Below are 22260 nucleotides of genomic sequence, written 5' to 3'. Positions count from 1 at the left end.
GAAATTGTGCAACAAAATCTTAATTATGCTAAAGTTTACACTAGTGAACAAAAGAAGCTCGAAAAATTAAAAGAAAAGCTGGATAGTTCACAAGAAGCATACAAAACTTTGCTTGAACAATATGAGAACTTTGCTAATCTCAATGTTGAACTATCTACTAAAATTGAGGAACTTGAGGCTAGTGCAACAACAAATGCATGCACAATCAATGATGAGCAACTTGTAAAGAAAAATGAAAAATTAAAAGAAAAGTTAGCTAACTCACAAGATGCTTATAAAAGTTTGCTTGCTAAAATAGAAACCATGTGCAAACATTGTGATGAGCTAACTAATAAAGTTACTAATCTTGAAGCCGTTAGTACAACCCCCACCAAGGCATCTAAAAAGAAAAGTTCTATCTTTAACATGTCTAAAAAAGATGCCTCTACTTCTTGTAATGATTTATGTTTAGATTCATCTTTGTGCAATCAAGTTTGTGTTGAGAAAGTTATTATAGATACATGCACACAAGAGGTTGCAAAGAAGAATGAACAACTCAAGGAAGAAGTAGCTTGCCTCACCAAGGACTTGACTCAAGTGAAAGGCAAGGCGAAGCAAGCCCAACTTCATCAAGATAACACCGTCAAGGGAGTGAAGAAGCTTGATGAAGGATAAACTGTGGTTTGCTACGTGTGCCACAAGGAAGGTCACAAGTCCTATGAGTGCAAAGTGAAGAATGGGGGAGGAGCAAAGAAGAAAGAGAAAAAGCAAACAAGCAAGCTCTCCAACACCTACACCAACAAGGTGGACAAGAAGGTCTCCACACCATACTTATTAAAGAAGAAGAAAATGATAAGGTGGTGGCCATCAAGGTGAACAAGCAAGCCATCAATGGGGTCAAACGCTTTTGGGTGCCAAAAGAAATCATTTCCAACATATAGAGCACCAAGAAGGTTTGGATCCTGAAAGGGAAGTAAGAAGTCCAATGGACTTCGGGGAATTTGGAGACTTGGCAAAGTATGGGTGCATTTCATGGGGTGCATCATGATGGACAAAATCATTGCCAAGTGGGTTAGTGAATACTATGGACCCAAATTCCCCTTCCTATGTTAGGTAACTAGATTCAATTTTCTTCAAGTGGTACTAGATTTAATTTCCTACAAGTGGCATCTTTAAGCATCTAATTACTCTTCATGCCTAGGTTTGCATTTGCATGCTTATATCTTTTGTCATGCATACACTAGGTATATCTTATGGTAGGCTTGCTTGGTTTCATTCTTAACCCTTGGAACAAACTTACATGGTTTAAAATTGTTTAGGAGCACGTCACATAGCTTGTCTTTCGATTGTTCATCTAATATGTGCCAAAATTCCAAATTATAGATAATTTCTCCCAAATATCACCTTCGAAAATGACTCTCACATTCATGTGATGTCATCTTTCAAGTGATATTTTTTATTCTAAAATCAATGTGCATGTTTCCTACAAGTATTCCATACTTGTGTGCACAAATTGAGGGAGAGGTTACTCTACAAGTTGGATGCTTTGAGACTAATATCTTTTCAAGCTTATCATGTGTGTAGTGGTCTCATTGCAAGGAAAATGGAGTCTCCGGAGTTAAGCATCATACTTCAAATATCCACCACCTATTGCAAGTGGTAGAAATCAAATTGGTTTTCACATGTGGTATTTCTAAACCGATATCATCATGTTGATTTCATTTTGATATTTATATACTTTCTCCATGCATTATATAGATTAAATTCCCTTAAGCAATAATTTGCCAACTATGCATATGCTTTGTCTTCTACCATATGTATGCATATATTTAGGGGGAGTTTAGTCTATATAATGTGAGAGTTAAATTTTATGACCTATTCCACTCTACATACAAAGGATCACAAAGTTTGACCCTCCCTTGTGCTATTAATGTCTTCCTTTTCGGTGTTTGATTTCAAAGGGGGAGAATTTGGAGGACCAAAAGCTAGATCATAATAATTTACAAGTGGTATTGATCTACAAGTGGTGTCTACAAGTGGTAATGGTCCAAAAAAGGGAGGATAGTGGATTATGGATTGCCTATGTAATGGGGAGAATTTGTAGGAAGCAAGGCTTAAATCCAGAATGCCACATAGGGACGTTTGCAAGGGCAAGATAAGTTTTTATGTAGTATCTTTTAGTCTTACAAGTAATATCTTTTAGCATCATATAACCTTGCCCCGTGCATTGCATCCTAGCAACTAGATAGCTTTTAAATTGCAATTTTTTTTATTATTTGCTTGTTTTGGTCGTGTTGTCATCAATCACCAAAAAGGGGGAGATTGTAAGGAAAATGGACCCTAGGCCCATTTATTTTGGATTTTGGTGTTTGATGACCAACACAACCAAATTGAACTAATGAATTTACAAGTGATTGTTTTATAGTTCAATAGGGTGCAAGAAATGACTTGGACGAAGGCGACGTGATGATTCGATGATCAACACCTTAAGCAAGACCCTAGAAGCACAAGAGAAGACTCAAGATATCAAGCAAAGTCTAAGCATGAAGATAGGAACCAAGCCAAACGTAAGATCACAAAGAAACGAGCTCACATAAGTGACAGGATGCTGGACCGGACACTGGTAGCATAGTGATCGAACGCCCTAATCAAGAGGCTCGGCAGCAGCAGCGATCGGACGCTGAACAAGCAAATTGATCAGACGCAGGACAACAAAGTCCGGTCAAGTATAGAGAGATTCTAGAGCGGCAAAACTATGACCGGACGCATCCGATGGCATGTGATCGGACGCTGGTAGTGTCTGATCAGTTGATCGCGGCTCTAATGGTTAGGACGACTGGACGCGTCCGATCAGGACGACCTGAGTGTCCGGTCAATGGCAGAAAAGCAAGATTTCATCCCCAACGACTACTTTCTCAGTGGAGCTTATAAATAGACCCCCAACCGGTCATTTGAGAAGTGTGGAGCTGAGGAAACATATCAAGGGTGTTGATACACCATTTTAGTGATCTCCACTTGCATAGTGCTTAGTGATTCATTAGGTGATTAGCATAGGTGCTTTGTGAAGTGCTTAGGTTGATTAGACCACCGCTTATTCGCTTGCTCTAGGTTTAGGCCTAGTGTTTAGTGAGGTTTGCATACCTCTTACCACTTAGTGCTTGTGCGCACCATTGTTGTACATCGGAGGAGCTTGTAGTCTTGCGAGATCACACCAACCGCGGTTGTGGTGTGGCCGCCACTGTGTACCGAAGGGAATAAGGCCCATGGCATTTTGGCTGGAAGCTTGATAGTGAAGACGGCGGGGAGCATCTGAGAGAGGCTTGCCACGTCGGAGACCCACTTGCACGTGGAGAAGGCCTGAGGCTATCCACGGAGTTATCCGATGGGGAGCTTGGCCCTTATGAGGGATTCCTTGCGAGGGGATCCAACGAGGACTAGGGGGAAGCTTGCGTGCTTCTCGATACCTCGGTAAAAATACCAAAGTCATCGATGGGAGTTTGCATATCTCTACCTTGCTCTTTAGCTTCCGCATTTACATTGATTGTATTATTCCTTTTGCGGTAGAGATAGCAACACACTAGTAAAATCATAGTTGCACATTTAGATAGTTTATCTATTGCATAGGTTTTGCTAGGATTAGAAAAAGAGGCCATAGTTTAGAGTTAGATTTTTAAGTTTCCTAATTTACCCCCCTCTTAGGCGTCACGATTTTCCTACAACGCCTGCTCGGTAAGGACCAGGAAACAAGTGGAGAAGATAAGACAGGGCACCCAAGTCAACTACAACACCAAGGACCGTACCCTGCATACCTGCAGGACAGTACCCTATGACCTCCCTGGCATGACAAAGCCCAAGCAGTGTTGTAGGCGTCGACATTTTCCCCTATAGTGTTGTGGGCGCCATCAACTCCCATACCAGACAAATACGATAAGGCTCCCCCACGTGCCTTTGAGACATCAATAGTGTTGTGGGCGTCGGCATTTACCATAGCAGGCGAACACGATAAAACCCCTCACATGCCTCTGGGCATCAATAGTATAGTAGGTACCAACATCTACCATACTTGAACAAACCGACACAACCTCCCATGTGCATCTGGCATTCATCAGTATTATGGGCACCTACCATCATCTTGTACCCACCGGCGTGGGCAGCAAGACTTAGCAATGAACGTACTCCCTCCCTCTCACTTGTAAGGCCATCCCCTTCATCTATAAAAGGGGATGCACTCTCTTCTAATAGATAGGTTGATTCAGATCGATCATGTTCACTAGTACATAATAGTAGAACCACCAGGTTCAAACCACGAGCACACGCTAGAACACTTAGCACATAGCGGAGCTCCCATCGCTCTTGGTCCCTCTAACCAGAGTCCGACCGGACCTCTTGTACCCCCATCTTTCTCCTTGTTTGTAACCCCATTGCAAACTTTACTTGCGGCATGACATCTTCTGTAGACCCTACAAAAACAAGAAGCAAACATGCTGAGGCAACCAACAAGAGACCAAGGGGTCAAGGACAAGCATGGGAAACTCACCTCCATGGCGTGTTGTAGGTCGACCTTGACCAACTGCTGGACAGACTTAACCCACTCCTGGGCATCCTCAAGCTTCACCGATAGCTTGGCGAGATCGGACTCCATGGTGAGTCCTCTCCCCTAAGGATGTCCCAGAGCTAACACTCCTACGAATCCCAAAGGATGAACCGAACCTTGATCAGCTCCTCAGGACAGGGCCACACCAGGTCAGTCTCCTCTAGCCCGCTAGAGGGTCCAGCCTCTGACCAGACCAATGCCAGCCACAATGGCACTGGTAGCTCCACCACATCCTCCGCGTCATCGTCGGAGGGGATCTCCACCACCTCATCTTTGCGGGCCACTGGTAGATGTTCTAGTTTTGACTCGGTCACATCTCCCAGCACCTTCGGCGCTAACAGGGATGGTGAGCTATGTAGCCCTTCGCCTGGTGAGGTAGGAAGCTTGGTCTCCCTCTCCTCTTCCACCACAGCCGGTGGAGGAGGGGCTGCGAAGGACACCTCCAACATAGCCTCCGCCATCACCACTAGGATCACCGCCAACATCGTCACCATTGCTACCTCCGTGCTAGCAACCGACCCGGGGAGCGCCACCCTAGAAGGGAAGGACTCACCACCACCACCCTGCTCTCCCCGCCGCTCGTTGTGGCACGCTGCAAGGTGGGCCTCCAAACCTCTTGCATGGGAGTTGGGGCAATGCTCAACCCTGTCAACATCCGGCCACTATCAAAAAGCACAGGTCAGTCATACTCCAAAAAAACTCAACAACAAGATCAAAAAGAAATAAAGAAAGATGTACCGGGATGTAAGCAGTACGACTCTAAAGCCAAGACCCAACATCGATGGGCCCACAGGGTGGGACTGCTCCTGGGCTATGACCCATGCCTCCTCACTTCAGCCGGGGGCAGAGTCGACCCAACCGGCTCCTGCCTGGCCCGCGAGTCACCATGACCTTAGGCTTGGGGCACTCCAATCAGAGTGGTAGGCAGGGCATCCTCCTGCTTTGAGTCACACACTGGCGCTAGCCCCAGCGACACGTGGGTACAAGTCTACTCCTCAGACTGCTTGGCTTGCTTGGCCGCCTTTGCGGTAGGTGGGGACGAGACTGGCGACGCCACCGAAGGGCACGGTGATCGTGTCCGCTTCGCCTCCTGTTCACCTGTGGTGTTCGCACTCGCTGCATGCTTCCTTGGCACGGGAACCACAGCGTGCCTCTTCACCTCCTGCTCATTGCCAGTAGACATCACCATAGGGTCACGACGCTCCGCCGAGGTCACAACGACCTCTCGGCTTTCTGCCTCCTCAGAGAAAATCATGTCATCCACCTCTGTGGGATCCTCCGACTCGAGCTTTGACTCGATGTCGCTGCTATTTTCCCCAGCCTTCATGCACAGGGCAATCTCCTTCTCCTTCTCATGCTTCCGCCGAACCTCCTCGGCTTTCTTCTTCTTCCTGGCATCTGCCGCCTCCTTCTAGGCGGCCTGCCGAGCCACGCCTTCTGGCCCCTTTGGAAGGTGCGGCCAGGACTTGTAAGCTTCAAGTCCCTACAAAATAGGTGACTCAAAATAAAAAAAGTAGGAAAGCAAAGGGGAAAAGAACATGGAGTAAAGAGAGGGGAGCATACCAGTTTGGACACCATCGAGGCATTGAGAGGTCCGGGCCTTCCATCGACCTTCTCCTTGGGCTTCAGCTACAGCACCCAGTTGAGGTGACTCTAGACCTCATCGTTCGGTAGCTCCTCTGACGACACATGATCGGGGTCCGATGGGCCGCCATACTTCCACATCGGCCGTGCCCTCTCTGCCAATGGAGCACCCGACAGCGGTAGAGGGTGTGGAACACCCGCACCTCATCAAGGCCATGCCGCATAAGCTTCTGGAGCTCCTCCTCAATGATCTCCACCTTCTTCTCCTCTCAATGGGAAGTACCCCATGACCAACTATCCCACCTCTCTGGCCTCCCACCGGTGAACACTGAGAATGGCGCCTCCACTAGGTTCCTGATATAAAACCATTCCCTGTGCTACCCTCAATTGGAGTTGCAGGGGATGTATGCGGGATACGAGCCCCCCATGCTCGGTTTTCTATGTAGGGTGAAGCGCCCCACTGGCGCAGCCTCAGGCGGATTCCCCATCAGCAAAGATCGCCTAGAGAACAGCCGCCTGAAGAAATCCGCATGTGGCTCCATCCCGAGGAAGGCCTCGCAGACGGTGACGAAGCCAACGATATGCAGCACCCCCATCGGATTGAGGTGCTACAGCTCTAGACCCCACTCATTGAGGAGCCCACATAGGAACCAGTGCATGGGGTATCCTAACCTGTGCTCATGGAATGCAAGAAAGGAAACCACCTCGCCAGGCCAAGGTTGTGGGAACTCCTCCCTCCTAGGAGCTCTCTAGTGCACCACCTCCTTCGGTGGCAGAAACCCCTTCATGGCGAAGGCCTCCAGCACCGACTCCCTCATAGTGGATGACCTCCAGTCCGACATTTCACTTAGGGTTCGTGAATGAATTTGTGAGTTTTCTCCTCTCCCTCGCTCTCTCCCTTTTCTCTCCTAGGAACCGTCGTGGCTCTCAAACGCTCTCGGCAAGAAGGAAGATGAGAAGAGGCGACAGATAAGGAATAGGCAAAGGAACGGGGCGAAAAGCTTTCTCCCTTCTCCTACTTAAGGAAAAGGGCACAACAGTTGGGGAAGGCGCGCTGATCGGGGAAAGGCAAAATGACAAGCGAACAAACCCTCTCCCTTCCCCATTTAATGTAGTTGGGATACGATGGGACGCACCCTGATCAATAAGACACTCCCTGCCAGATGGAACGGTGCCTGATCAGACAGGACGTGGCCTGGGTATGGCCCACCACTACCGCATGTCGGGCGCAAGAACCAAAGCACCACCACGCGCACATAGGTCTTTGCCTCCCTAGGCGAGACTTGGAAAAACCCAAACAACGGGATCTCTGCTAGGAGAGACCATTGGGCTTCCTAAAGTCGATCGAATGGCTTAGGAAAACACCAAGAGACAGGTAAGGAGCAAAGGGATGCCCCATGTAAGCCATGCCAACTCCATCATGAACGACGAGCATGGGTCCCGGTTGGACATTTTCGATTGGAGCTCTTCAAACTCCGTCACTTAAGTCATCAAGGTAACACTACTGACCCCCGCTATTTCTTTATAATCATTTCATACATCCATACATGCATTCATTCCATATGTCCAGGCTGCCCGAACTATTTGGCCCTAAATTGCCTAGGGGCTCGGGAACTAAGGCATCGCACATGCAGCGAAATGCATCACAACGCTCTGTGTTATGTCACAAAGCGGTAGTTGCCTCATTCAACATGAGCAACGATAGACCAGGGTTCGAAGGCCAGCCCACAAAGAGCTCGAGGTCGCCTCGCATCAAATAGAGCTAGGGGAGAAAACATAGATGAGCCCCGTGCGGCCCTTGCCTAGTCTGCCCCAAAGCAGATAGGGTCATCTCAACCTTCTCGTTCGACCCTAAACCTCACGCCAAGCCCATAGAATTTCCATCAAGGGGAGGCCAGCAAGCCACCTGGGTCGGTCTCCGAAATGACCTAGGCATCTACCGGGTTGTAGGTAAAGGAGTAGTGGAATGTCACAAGAGGGCTATGCAGACCCCATCATGAATGATGGACCCAGATTCCACTCGATCATACCCAATAGCGAACTCACCGAGCGCATCACTCGAGCCCGAGCAATTGAGGCAAGCGACAAAGCTCAGCCCTCCAGTTGTGAGAAACCAAGGATGGGGTAACACACAAAAACTCAAACTGACCTCTACCAAAGCCCAACGGGGCTCGGGGGCTCAAGATCCCTAAACTAACTGCCTCGGCTACGCGGGCTACGCCGAGGCTAGGATCCATGACTCCAACTCGCCCGATCCCATGGCGCGCACCGACGCTAGGACCCACAAGCTCCATCTCATCTGATCCCTAAACTAAACCGCCTCGGTTGCATGTGCTGCACCGAGGCTAGGATCCATGACTCCAACTCGCTCGATCCCATGGCACACACCGATGCTAGGATCTACGAGCTCTATCTCACCAGATCCCTAAAAGTAACTGCCTCAGTTGCATGGGCTGCATCGATGCCAGGATCCACGACTCTGACTCGCCCGATCCCACGACGCACACCAACGCTAGGATCCACAAGCTCCATCTCATCCGATCCCTAAAACTAACTGCCTCGGCTACATGGGCTGCACCGATGCTAGGATCCATGACTCCAACTCGCTCGATCCCACGGCGTGCACCGATGCTAGGATCCACGAGCTCCATCTCGTCTGATCCCTAAAACTAACTGCCTTGGCTATGCGGACTGCACTGACGCCAGGATCCATGACTCCAACTCGCTCGATCCCACAGTGTGCACCGATGCCAGGATCCACGACTCTAACTCACCCGATCCCACGGCGCGCACCAACACCAAGATCCATGACTCCGACTCGCCTAATCACATGGCGTGCATCAACGCTAGGATCAACGAGCTCTATCTCATCTGATCCATAAAAAACAACTGACTTGACTAAAATACACGCACACATGCCTGCTGATAAAACCCCCCAGACGATTCTGCCCGAATCGCCCAGGGGCTCGGGGGCTATACCCACCAGTACACTCGCGCGCACCCGCTGATGAAATGAAAACTTCCCCCGCTGGCAACATGAAAAATACCACAGATGATTCTGCTCGAATCGCCCGAGGGCTCGGGGGCTACACCCACGGGTGCGCTCGCTCGCACCCGCCATCAAGACAAAAATCCCCCAGATGATTCTACCCAAATCGCCCGGGGGCTCAGGGGCTCCTGTCGGGTTCATAAACCCGGGGTCCCTCATGGACTGGCTTCCCAGTAAAGGCTTAGCCCAATAGACAAATGCTGTGAACAACACGCAGCTCTTAGGCTGGCCCAAGTACCTAAACGACAGGCCAGAAGGGTGGTCCAAATCTCTAGCCGGAAGGCCTGGCCGAGGAGGAACAGAGCCCACTTCTGACTCCGACCTGCCTCTCTGACCGGAGCGCTTGCTTTGGTCTCCAGCCCGCCTTCGGACGACCTCTCTGACTGGAAGGCCTAGCCCAACACCACTTTTGACTCTGACCCACTTCTCCGACTGGGGATGCACCAAAACCCTTCTTACAAATCCTCTCTAGTTGTCACAATCAGAGCCGACTATGACCAACCGACCGAAGACGCCCGCTCAGTAAGGACCAGGAAACATGCGGAGAAGATAAGACAGGGCACCCAAGTCAACTGCAACACCAAGGACCATACCTTACACATGTGCAGGATAGTACCCTGCGACCTCCCTAGCATGACAGAGCCCAAGCAGTGTTATAGGCACCGACATTTCCCCCTACAGTGTTGTGGGCGCCATCAACTCCCATACCAGACAAATATGGTAAGGCTCCCCCACGTACCTCTAAGACATCGATAGTGTTGTGGGTGCCGACATTTACCATAGCAGGTGAACATGGTAAAATCCCTCACATGCCTTTGGGCATCAGCAGTATAGCAAGTACCGACATCTGCCATACCTAAACAAAATAATGCAACCTTTCATGTGCATCTGGCATTCAACAGTATTGTGTGCGCCTATCATCATCTTGTACCCACCAACGTGGGCAGCAAGACTTAGCAGCGAACGTACTCCCTCCCTCTCACTTGTAAGGCCATCCCCTTCATCTATAAATAGGAATGCACTCTCTTCCAACAGATAGGTTGATTCAGATTGATCAAGTTCACTAGTACACAACAGCAGAACCACTAGGTTCAAACCATGAGCACACGCTCGAACACTTAGCACATAGTGGAGCTCCCATCACTCTCGGTCTCTCTAACCAGAGTCCGACCGGACCTCTTGTACCCCCATCTTTCTCCTTGTTTGTAACCCCACTGCAAACTTCGAGCACCTGGGCTCAGGAATAAAGTCACTGACTGACTCAAACTGGACAAAAGGCATGTTGCCTAAACCAGTATAAACCATGTGTCATTAAGTGCTAGGCCACCTCCGATCACAACGTATGATAAAACTACAAATATTTACGTGTTGGTCACTTTCTGCACCGACAGTAACACTCCCCCTCGGTTGGATTGACAGACATGATTCTTCTAGTCTATCGTAATGTATCATGACGTACCCTATTTTGCCAAACTTTGCCCTGTGCTTGTCACGTATAGAGCTCGAGAAAGTCCCGATATAATATACCTCGAGCTGTTTCATCTGTCCTGTTCTTCTTGAAGTACGCTATAAGCATTGACTTATCAGCACCTAGACAATCAAGCACTCATCGAATCCCCTGGCGCTGATGAAATGACACCATGTGCATGTCTAGAAGATGTAGCTGTAAGGACAAAATAGAAGGGTACCTATCACTCAAATCAAACCCGTATATCCTCCACAAGGCTTCTGGGGGTTTACCCATCTATCATCTATGTACTGCTTGATCTCATCAACGTTCCCTTCACTATCCTCCTTGTCAACCTCTCTCATAGCCATAGACGCCCGGTCATGACCCTTGTAAATGTACTTAAATAGATACTTGACTGCCTTGATGCTCCCACATGCCTCAACGTTGATGTGGCAGTTGAATAGATGGAGGAGATATGGGTTGTAAGGCATGACCCATCTGTTGTCAAGCTCGTGTCCATGAACTTTTTCTTTTTGGCCATCTTCACGCCATCTATAAACTAGATATGAATCCTTGCCTTGTACTGTGACATTGCAGAAAGGTCTAGGGTAACAGTTCTTGCAGGAATCATGACCCTTTGTGCATGGACAATCATGATTAAGCAGTTTGCAAGGGCCATGCATCATATGTTTGGTAACCATCTTGTACAAGACTGGGTACTTCTTCTTGTTTGGGAGCTCAGCTGAGATGAGGCGATCATACTGCTCTGGACACGTGATCTTGTACTTCCTATCCATGATTAGCGAAAAATGTGCATGCGGCAGACCCCTCTTCTAGAACTCCACAACATAAACATGTGCTCGCACCTTTCCAAGGATATCCTTTTTTAGTAGTCTATCCTTCAACTCTTGTAGTTTTGCTCTAAGGACCTAAACAATAAGATCTAGACAATCCTGTGGTGTCTGGCCAGGGTAGAGTTCACGCTTGATCTCATCCCAGTTTGGGTTACATGTCATAGTCAATAAGATGTCCAGTTTACTAAACCTCCATACTAGAGCCATGGCGTCCATGTACCGATGCCTCATGTCACGTGGGCCTCCAATAAATGATGAAGGCATCACTGTCCATTTTCCAATAGCTTCTACTCTACCTTCATCGGCATGTAGGCTATCAACCAATCCTTAGTAGAGGTCGGCCCTAATATCATCTTGATGGTTGCATATATAATCTAATCGAGAACTCTCGATCTTGATGTATGTGTCGACTGCAAACTGCTGGAATAGACACTTGCCATACAGTATGGGGTTAAATATTCCTAGACGCATCTAAAACTTGTAGCAGTAGTAGTCACACACAGACACGCATAGTCTACCAGGGCAGTCTACAAAAAAAGACATGAATTAGAGTTGTTTGTAGAATAACCATTGAGGTACATGTATGCAAAGTATTTAAATAAGAAGAGTAACAAACCTATTTCTTCTTCTGACCCACTACGAGCCTTCTGTAGGGCACGATACTCGATGACTTCTTCCATACTAACTCCTTTCTTTGGAATATCCATGTGCCGCCCAAGCTCACCCTTAGGGAAGAATAGAGGGTATGAAAGAGCATCGTAACATCCATGATATGAGCGGATGCCATGTCTGCTTCTATCTTTCCCATGCAGGACAACACTATTCTGGAACTAACCAAGGAGTTCACTTCCCTCGATCCAAACAACACCTCTGAAGTTGACGATATATTGTATGTTCTCTGGTCCAGCCTCTAGTCAAGGTTTAGTGTGACATGATAGTCCTTGAGGTGGTGAGCCTGGCCCACACTCCTAAGATGTTGTGAGTATGGGTTGTCACAAAGGATGGCCACAAGCCTCTTAATGACTTCCTTGTCTTTTTAGCACTTCTCTTCACAACATCGTCGATAGCGGTGCTCAAGGCTTAGATCATCATCGTAGAAGTAAAGCTCGAGATGTCTTGGCTCCTTACCCTCTTCTCTACCAAATGACCTTATGTTGTGATAGATCTAGCCATGTGCACGAAAGGTGTATATGCCACTGTTCTTCTAGCTTGCAGTAGCGCTATCGAGGCGATAATATAGAGAAGTGAAAGAGAAATGGCCATTGAAAAACCTAATATTGTTACAAAAGTGCCTAGCATCTGCGTCATTACTTGACCAAAGCCTCATAAGCTCATTAGGTACGTTCAGTTCATTGAGCTAAACCTTTCTGCCGCGACAACAGAACCCACGTGGTTCATGCTCAAACCTTTTCGCATCGCAGTGCTCGTAATTTGCAACAAGTTTTAACATATGGGTATCTATAGGCATGTTACTATACACCTCATCGTATCGGTCAGGTACTTCAGGGATAGAAGTCGTGTCTTCCTCAAGGTCATTGTCTTGGACATCGTCATCATCTTCCTCTTCTGAAATAACATTTAAGCTGTAATAGTTTAGATAAAGTAGTGGAAGATTTGATTTATATTTAGTCTTTCATACAAATACCTTGCCTAGCAAATAGGTATCCCTCATCCTCTTCATCATATTCTTCAAATATATCTCCCTCATCATCATCTATGGCCATCAAAGATACGTGAGTTAGTAGAACTATGGGTAAAAATGAACAAAGGAGTTCAAATAGTTTATAGAATGTTACAAAAAAGTGTAAATTACCACTGTCATCAAATAGTGGTGTCATCGGTGCATCTGATGCAGGCTGAGGACTTGGTCCTGTCCTTTCTGATAATCATGTAATGACCATGGTTGAGTTAGGTATAATATGGTATACAATATAGGTCACCTAAATGGGGTCATGAGACATTAGTATTTATCATTGTTGGTCAGGACTGATTGAGGCAAGGGTGTGCTATCATTCGGGTATTCTTCAGCCATGCATTCACAATCATCAAACAGTGGTGTCGTCAATGTGGATGATGTAGCCTGAATTTTGGGTCCTGCCCTTTCTGTTAATCATGGAATTACCATGGATTGGTTAGATATAATATGGTATATAGGTCCCCTAAATGGGATAATGAGGCATCAGTATATACCGTTGTTGGTCACGACTGGTTGAGTCAAGGGTGTGTTAGCACCCACTCGGTCTTTAGCCATGCAGTCACCATCTTTATTAGATGCCCTTGTGTTTGAGCCAATGTGACGCTCAAACATTATGTTACGACGCGTTAACAACGCATGTCTTTGTTCAGATGGAACATGTGATCTTTATGTCATATGGCCAGACAACAACTCATCGCATCCTTCATCATTGGCCTCCTCATAAGGTGGAGGAATATAAAGAGGTGTTGCACTGAACTCTGGGATAACCCAATCACTGGATTTTGTCGTAGTTCCATGATTTCCAGATGCGCCCGTAGTGGGCCACACAACCTCAGGAATATATAATGGGTTCTCCATGGCAATAGACTCTAGGTGCAGGGTGGGCTTCTGCACCTCTTTGAATTTTTTCTTAGACAATTTCAATGCCTCCTTACGCTTGGGTTCAACATTGTGCAGCCTTTGATGCTCACGTCTTGCTTCCCTCTGTTCAGGCGTCATATTTTTGTAGCATCCACTCTTGTAGTCACTTCTCGATGTACTTTTTGTACCAATATTGCTCTCCTTCTCTATAGTTTTTATTTCTGGCTCATCTATCAATGAAATCATATAAATACATTCATTAGTTCTATTGGGTCATATTATTGCAATATCATTTTAAAAGACCTAAAATATTTTAGCATATTTAATTACATGATAATTGAGTGGACATGTTCTCATCAACAATATTGTTGGTATGATAGGAATCATTCCTATGGAGCCAATCATCCGTTGATCAATGTTTTCCTTATTTGATGCAGCTTCGTCATCTACAAAATTGTACACATTACATATATCTGTAAGAAAAAAATAAGTGTCAATTCATCACGCCATGGCAATATGTTAGGATTCACGCATTACAATTGGTAGTTACAAAAACATGCTGGTTTTTTCTCTGATGATATTTTTCACGGCGCCTCTTATTAATTGCATCCTTTTGTTGAAGCCATCGAGCTCTATCCCCTTCTCTCTTACGTTCTTTAGCATCGGCTACAGTTAATTTTAGAGTAATATAAGTTACCATAGTCCATACACATAGTACATGCCATATAATATTTGACACGATGTTATATTACCTTCTTTAGCGGTGTTAGTCTTGTCTCGCAATGGTGCACGAGAAGTATTATCCATTGTATGAATCTATTATAGAAACTGTGAAATAGTTAATATTAATTGCAATTAGCACTTAAGAGCTAGCAGTTAGTAGAAATGGTGCAGGAAAAATAGAAACCGACAACCATTAATCTAGATATATCTGGGAGATGCATGCCTAACTACATATTGCAAACTACCTTAGCTAAGGTTCCTATCTACATGCTATTGTTGAGAAAAATGTAAAGGGAAATTATCGTCTTCCTGATAAGGGTTTAGACATTGTCATCTTTGTTGCACCTTCTTTGCACTCCCTAAACTCGTGCGAGTGTTCTATTCTCACTTCCTCTGGAATCAACATTTACCTAGCTTGGCTTGACAGGCGACAGTAGGTTGTTTTGTATGCTCGTCCAGTAGTAGGGATTATATAGGGTCATGTTCTATTAATTGACTGACAGCATGAGGTGATTAATGATGGCAATGGAAAAACTGCTATCTCATGTTTAGAAAGTCTAAAGGGTGGGCATACAACCAATCGAAAGCTATGTTGATTTTTGAAAAAAAAAACAGTAAGCTTCCCATGAGCACCACAGCCACAAACTAAACAGATCGAAATGATACTATGTAACACCTGAATCAACAACCTCAATCTGATGACACAATGCCATGGGTGACCATATGAAATACTACATGATCTAACTATCAAAGCATTAAACTATATTTGCATACACATAGTATTAAATACACTGAGTGTTAAATAATTATAATACAATGCTATGGGCGGCATTAGTTGCAAGAAAATAATTATAATAAGTACTTCCAAGTATTAAATACACATAGTGTTTGTTTTCTGCAAGTAATACAACTCTGCAGTGAAGGATAAACTGAGGGATCTCGATTGCATTTGCATACAATGAATCAAGATTAAACAGATCAAAAAGCATCGCCCCTAGATGTGATAAACCAGCATAAATAAATCATAAGAGAAACTAAGATTTTGCATACCTTCTTGTGTACAACAGCTGATGGATGTTTGCTTTTAAAAGAAATGATTAACTTTCAGAGTCAGTTGTTCAACTGTAAACAAAATGTGGACATATCAGTTCTACATCTTATTATGACTGTTAATCAAAGAGGCAAAACAAACTCAGTAAATTCAGTGAGCGCATGATAAAAATAATTACTTGACATCACCTTATGGCGCGGGGAAGGGATGAGAGATAGATGGATAGATAATGTTAAACACAATAAAAAAATATATAATGGTATAAAAGATGACTCCAGACATTTCACAACAACTAAGAAAAGAGAGAAGTATGCTAGAAACCGCCATTCCTGAAATTGGCATCATCTAATGGTATAAAACTATTATAAAAGCATAGCCTACCCCCTCCAGGCTTACGTAAACTCAAGAAAAACTACCATAAAGAAGACATAAGTCATGTTATAATACAAGGGATGCGAAATGACCAAATATTTCATTTTATAAGAATGGTCATGTATTAACACATGACCTGTGAGCTGTGACATGGATTAAAATCACTAATTAGTAAAATTACTCACTGTATGGCTCACTGTGCAGCAGCAAGGGGCAACCGAGAAAGGGTAGAACCGCAGCAGGGCTAGGCTGCAGCCTGCAGGGGCATTGCTCTTCCGCTTGGTGGCTGGGTGCCTGGCGCTTGACGCTCTGGCCGACTGGGTCGCTGCGGGCTTGGCGCCTGACGCCCAAGCCATCTGAGGCGCTGCGGAGAACGGCGAGGGTGGCCACGGCGTGCGATGCCAAGAACGAGGGCGAGGGCGAGGGCGATGGTGCGGGTGCGACGGCGAGGATAGAGAACGGCGGCGCGCGAGGAGTGAGGCCGGTGGGAGAGAACGTCGGAGGAAGGCAAGTCCACCATCCTGGTCGACTGGCTCCCCTCGGCTTGGTGATAGCGGCCGCGACGCTCGACGGCGATGGCGCGGGTGCAAGGGCAAGCGTGGAGAATGGCGGCGCGTGGGAAGCGAGGCCGGCGGGAGATGGCGGCGCGATCTCTAGCTACCGGAGGGGAGGAGGTATTGCGGCACGGGAAGGAAGGTTCTCGAGTGCGCGGAATGGGATTGGGGATTGTTGTGATTGAGGGCTTTCCTTTTCCGCTGGATGACACGGGAGCGAGCGACAGGCCGAGGGGAGCGCCGGGCGGTCTCGCATGCGAGACTGCGATGGAGCCTGCGAAGCCGGGCGGTCATTCGAGCGAGCGAGCGGTCAAGGTTTTGTTTCGCACGAAGAGAGCGGGGGTGAGCGATGATTTGTTTCGCACGCCGGCCTGTCATTCTCTTATGAAAATTTTAGTTGCAGAGATAACGTAATGTAACGTAGGCGGCAGGAGTCAATTCCGTCCACGAAGCAATCCAATCCAATCCATGGGGATTAATTGATCAATCATGCAGTGCATGTTCGGGGGTGGCCGTGGATTCAGCACGCCGCGTGGGGGCAGCTGGCATGATTGCGCGTTTCCCGCCTGCTGACGCTCGTCGTTGCTTACGGATCGGGACGACGAAACTCTGAATCATCAAGAGACGATGATGCCTCATAAACACTGCACTGACATTGATTACCTTACTTTCTGAAGCAACCCGACATCTGTGCGTATTTGTGTACGTATATATAAACTGATGAGTTCGTTCGCGTTTAGCACACGGGAGGTGGCAATGATGGAAGTACAAAATCGATGGAGTGCAATCGTGCATGTACTTGTTATGTACATCAGGAGGTTGTTGCTCGTGCTGCCAGATGAATCAGAGGCACAGTAATTTCATTTGACAGGAGATATATAGTAAACCCGGCCACTGTACCGCCATTCATGATTCATCATCCTGCATCTCTTGTGCTGTTGTGCATGTTCTAGTAGTACCACCTGACCTGGCCAGCTCTCAGTCTCAGCATGCATGGGAAGAAAGCTCCATGGAGTAGTGCATATAACTGGAAAAGAAAAGAAAGGAAAAACACAGTATCATCACGGTTCCCGGCTCAGCTTAGCATACAATCCTTCCCTTTGTACCTACCCAAGGGCCCTCTGTCAACTGCATCACTGCATGCAGCGGATCAAAACCAAAAGACCTGAATCATTTTTACAGATCCCATGCATGCATCGTTTTCTTCCTTCAGCGCCTGCCTTTTCTTTTCTTTTATTATATTATATCCCCTCACTCACAAGTCACAAATCTCAATCAATCATAGACCACAACCACAAGGGCCCGTCTCTCACTCTCTCTCCTCCACCACTAAGCACTAGCAATGGCCCTCCCTCAGGCAGGGCCCGTTCCCACATGGGATGGCCACCCCCACTCTGCCAGTTGCCCTATAAAACCGCCTGGACCGACCGGAGTCCCACCGCGCAGCTGTGACCGGAGGAGGAAGAAGAAGAATCAGCGGTAGCAATCGACACGGGAGGGGGAGCGAAAAAGGTGGCCTTTTTGCAGCCGCCGGCGACAGGACTAGCGCTTCTCAGCTCAAGCATCTGACAGGGCATCGGAGGATGGGGGGACGACGCAGAGGAGGCGCGGCGGGCCTGCTAGTGTGGGCGGTGGTGATTGCGGCGGCGGCGGCGGCGGCGGCGGTGTCGCGGGCGCAGCTGCAGGTGGGGTTCTACGACACGCTGTGCCCGGCGGCGGAGATCATCGTGCAGGAGGAGGTCAGCAAGGCCGCGTCCGGGAACCCCAGCATCGCCGCGGGGCTCCTACGCCTCCACTTCCACGACTGCTTCGTCAGGGTCAGTGCTCGCACTCTCGCTCTCTTCCGTTATTGATGAATGACAGCACGGCATGCAGTACATACAGCTGCTTCGATTCACCTAATAGCTACTGCCATGAGCAAGCACTCTGCTGCCTTGCGTACAAGAGGAGACAAGCTTCGAGTGATCCAATGCAACGTGGTGTCGCTGTGGGGACGGGTGCCTCGCTTGCATTGCGTGGTTGCATGTGGAGCTTGCCTGCGTGCCTCTCCTTCCTCTGTTCATTCATTCATTCCCCTCCACGCACACATATTATTTTCCTCTCCTGGCCTTGTTTTACAGCGATGCAATGAAACTATTCATCTGTTACATGAGTCACGTGCATGCAGTAGAAGCAACACGAGCATCGATCAGTTTATTTTGCTTTACTGATAGCGAGCTGTTGTACTGACGACGGCAACGCATATTTGCAGGGGTGCGACGGGTCGGTGCTGCTGGACTCGACGGCGGGCAACCAGGCGGAGAAGGACGCGGCGCCGAACGCGAGCCTCCGGGGCTTCGAGGTGATCGACAGCGCCAAGACGCGGCTGGAGCAGGCCTGCTTCGGCGTCGTCTCCTGCGCCGACATCCTCGCCTTCGCCGCCCGCGACGCCCTCGCGCTGGTACGCACTCTCACTCTCAGTCTCTCACTCCACCTACCACAGCAGCTGCTCATCCACTAGCTCCTCCTCCGGTTCACTTCAGTCAGCAGTGGAGTAATAACAAACACAAAATGACTCCCATCCCAAGATAGAACGCAGAATTCGATATCGGTCTAGGATCACGCGCGCGACGCAGTGGAAGTGAAGAGGCATGGCCGATTCGTCGGTGCATGGCCTTTCTGGAGGCTTCCCTTTTTTTTCTTCTTTTCTTTCTTTCTGCCTCCGAAGCAAGCGCAAGCACGGCCGGCACGGTGGCCGTGCAGCTACCATACCAGCCGGTTATGCTCCGGCAGAGAGGAGAGATGACTCGAGGCGAGCCGCCCTTTTCTTTAGGTGCACGTCTCGGCTTTGTTTGGTTCAGTTCGTTACCGTGCGCCAGGGGCCTACCGGTGGGTCGGCGGTGTCCGTAGCAGCAGCAACGGCACATGGTTGTGTCGTGTCGCCTTCCAAGGCTCAGCATAGGAGAGGGAGAGAGAGCTGTAGAAAGGAGCCCATCTGGAGGTGAAGATGGCATTAGGAACTGTGTACAGTTGAGCAATAGGAGTAGTGCTCCCTTTGCCTTGGGCTGGGGGCATTTTAGCACTGCAAACCATAAGAATGCTCGTCTGCCGGGCCATGGCCGACGGATGGATCATCTTCTTCATTCCCCAAGGCATAGGCGCCCATCTCCAGGCACAAAGTCCATGCAATTCAGTGCAGGGGATGCTCAAATACCAAGGCAGAGCCTGCCTCCCCTCGTCTACATGCCTAGTGCAGCAAGCCTTCTATCCGACTATCCCTGTGTCTGGACATTTTCTCTATAGGAACTGCAGTGTTTCCATATGATTTTGCTGGCCTTGGCGCTTTGCAACGGTTCAGTCCTTTTGCAAGTTGGGCTGCTTCATCCACGGCGTGGTTCAGATGCCGTTAGGGTCACAGGGAGACTTTTCCATACGCTACATTACTGATGACACGACCGTTGTTGTTATTCTATCGCGTTTCTGCAGCAAGGACGATACAGTTTGGATCCTGAACTATAGTACTTGGAACCTGGGCACAATCACTACTGCTGACACAGGCTGAAAAACATTGATACGATACCATTATTAAGTCAACTGAACCACGTTCAGCATTAAACATGCTGGTGGAGCCTGAGCCGCTGCATCCCCGTTCTATTTGGACCAGCGGTTTCTTGTGCACGCCCAGGTAGTCACCAGCTGGTGAGACGAGTGAGGTCGATGTCACACCGTCACTGATGGTCGTTACAGCCAGGGAGCGTAGCGTAGGAAACAGAACTTTCCATTTCGCAGCTGCAAAACAGAGCACGACGCTAACCTCTCCGTCCACAAGAGACGAGAGGTACACAGTCACACAGAGCGGTCGAGCCACCATCAGTGCCATCCGGCGGCGGTTGGACGTCCATGTCTCGTGACCGGCCAGCAAGGCCCGGGAGAGGCAGGAGCGAAAGCTACGAGGCGGCCGGCCTTGGGAACGCGGCGTGGGCACGCCAGGACACGTTCGTGGGCTCATGGTTTCACGTGGATCCGTCGCGCACCCCATGTGCCCTCCCCCTCCCCGGTCCCGGCACGTCCACATGGCCTATCCCATATTCCCAATTCCCATCCCACTCTGCCCCGTTGCTCTGCCGTCGCAGTCGCGCTCGCGCGCGCCGGCCCGGAGGTTCCTGTCCGCGACGACCGGACGTTGCGGCCTTCCGGGTCCCCATGCACGTGCCACCTCAGCTGGCGCCGCGTCGCGTTCGATGAATCGCTGGCGGTAGTACTGACAGAAAGCTCCGTTTAATTTGTTTTGTCTGACGATGCAGGTCGGGGGCAACGCGTACCAGGTGCCGGCGGGGCGGAGGGACGGCAACGTCTCGTCGGCGCAGGAGGCGGGCGCGAACCTGCCGCCGCCGACGGCGAGCGTGAGCCAGCTCAACCAGGTGTTCGGCGCCAAGGGGCTGACCCAGGCCGACATGGTGGCGCTGTCGGGCGCGCACACGGTGGGCAACGCGCGCTGCAGCTCCTTCAACGGCCGGCTCTACTCGTACGGGCCCAGCGGCGCCGGGCAGGACCCGTCCATGGACCCCGCGTACCTGGCGGCGCTCACGCAGCAGTGCCCGCAGGTGCAGGGGAGCGACCCGGCGGTGCCCATGGACCCCGTCACGCCCACCACCTTCGACACCAACTACTACGCCAACCTGGTCGCCAAGCGCGGCCTGCTCGCCTCCGACCAGGCGCTGCTCGCCGACCCGACCACCGCCGCGCAGGTGGTCGGCTACACCAACAGCCCCGGCACGTTCCAGACCGACTTCGTCGCCGCCATGCTCAAGATGGGCGCCATCGAGGTGCTCACCGGCACCGCCGGCACCATCCGGACCAACTGCAGGGTGGCCAGCTAGCTGATCGATCCATCTGCCGGCCGGATTGCTGGCTGGGTGTGATTAAAATCATACGACGACGAACTGTACGTACGGCATAGAGTGGTGTGGTGTGGTCTGATGATTCAGATTGTACGTGTCCATCGATCGAGCTGTAGTTGTGTACGTAGTACAGTACGTGCTAGCTACGGATGATCAGTTGCTTATAGCTTGTGCGTCTTTTTTTTTTACACTTTTTTTGTCCTTTTGGTTTATACGTTTTTGTGGATCAGTGATATAGCTTTATTTATTCTTTTAGCTTACTTGTGACTTGTGTGTCATGTAACCATTAAACCATGAGTCCGGGATCAGCAGCAACTGTGTGTATATCTAATCTAAGGACTGCGAGAATATATAGCGCTCAATGAAAAGCTACGCAGACAGAAAATCTTCAGTTCATATATTCTCTGATGTCTGAGTATTCCTGGCCGACTTGCCGATCTCGTCATCAGAAAACATAAATTCCCAAGCCCAAGGCACCGTCAGATTCGTAATTCGTTCATTCTCATCATCAAAATCAAAAGGGAAAAAAAAAAACTCCCAAGCCGGGAAATCTACATGAATCCAAGTATCCAACGAACGAACACTCTGGGCTATGTTTGTTCAATGCTGGGGC

The 22260-nt window shown here is 48.6% G+C and overlaps 1 protein-coding gene and 1 pseudogene across 1 annotated transcript; one reads left to right on the top strand and one right to left on the bottom strand.

Moving 5' to 3' along the window:
- Positions 1-12024: 12024 nt before the first annotated feature.
- On the bottom strand, positions 12025-14416 carry LOC136536431 (uncharacterized; annotated as a pseudogene).
- A 3702-nt stretch (positions 14417-18118) lies between these two features.
- Positions 18119-21941, top strand: LOC136522883 (peroxidase 5-like). Its single transcript, XM_066516680.1, has 3 exons — positions 18119-18584; positions 19019-19207; positions 21051-21941. Exons 1-3 carry the CDS (start codon positions 18351-18353, stop codon positions 21624-21626), a joined length of 999 nt encoding a protein of 332 aa, XP_066372777.1. The 5' UTR covers positions 18119-18350; the 3' UTR covers positions 21627-21941.
- The last annotated feature ends 319 nt before the right edge of the window (positions 21942-22260 follow it).

Source organism: Miscanthus floridulus, chromosome 2, assembly GCF_019320115.1.
Source record: "Miscanthus floridulus cultivar M001 chromosome 2, ASM1932011v1, whole genome shotgun sequence".
Lineage (NCBI taxonomy): Eukaryota > Viridiplantae > Streptophyta > Magnoliopsida > Poales > Poaceae > Miscanthus > Miscanthus floridulus.
The sequence above is the reverse complement of the archived record's forward strand: the minus strand, read 5'-3'. Positions and strand labels throughout refer to the sequence as shown.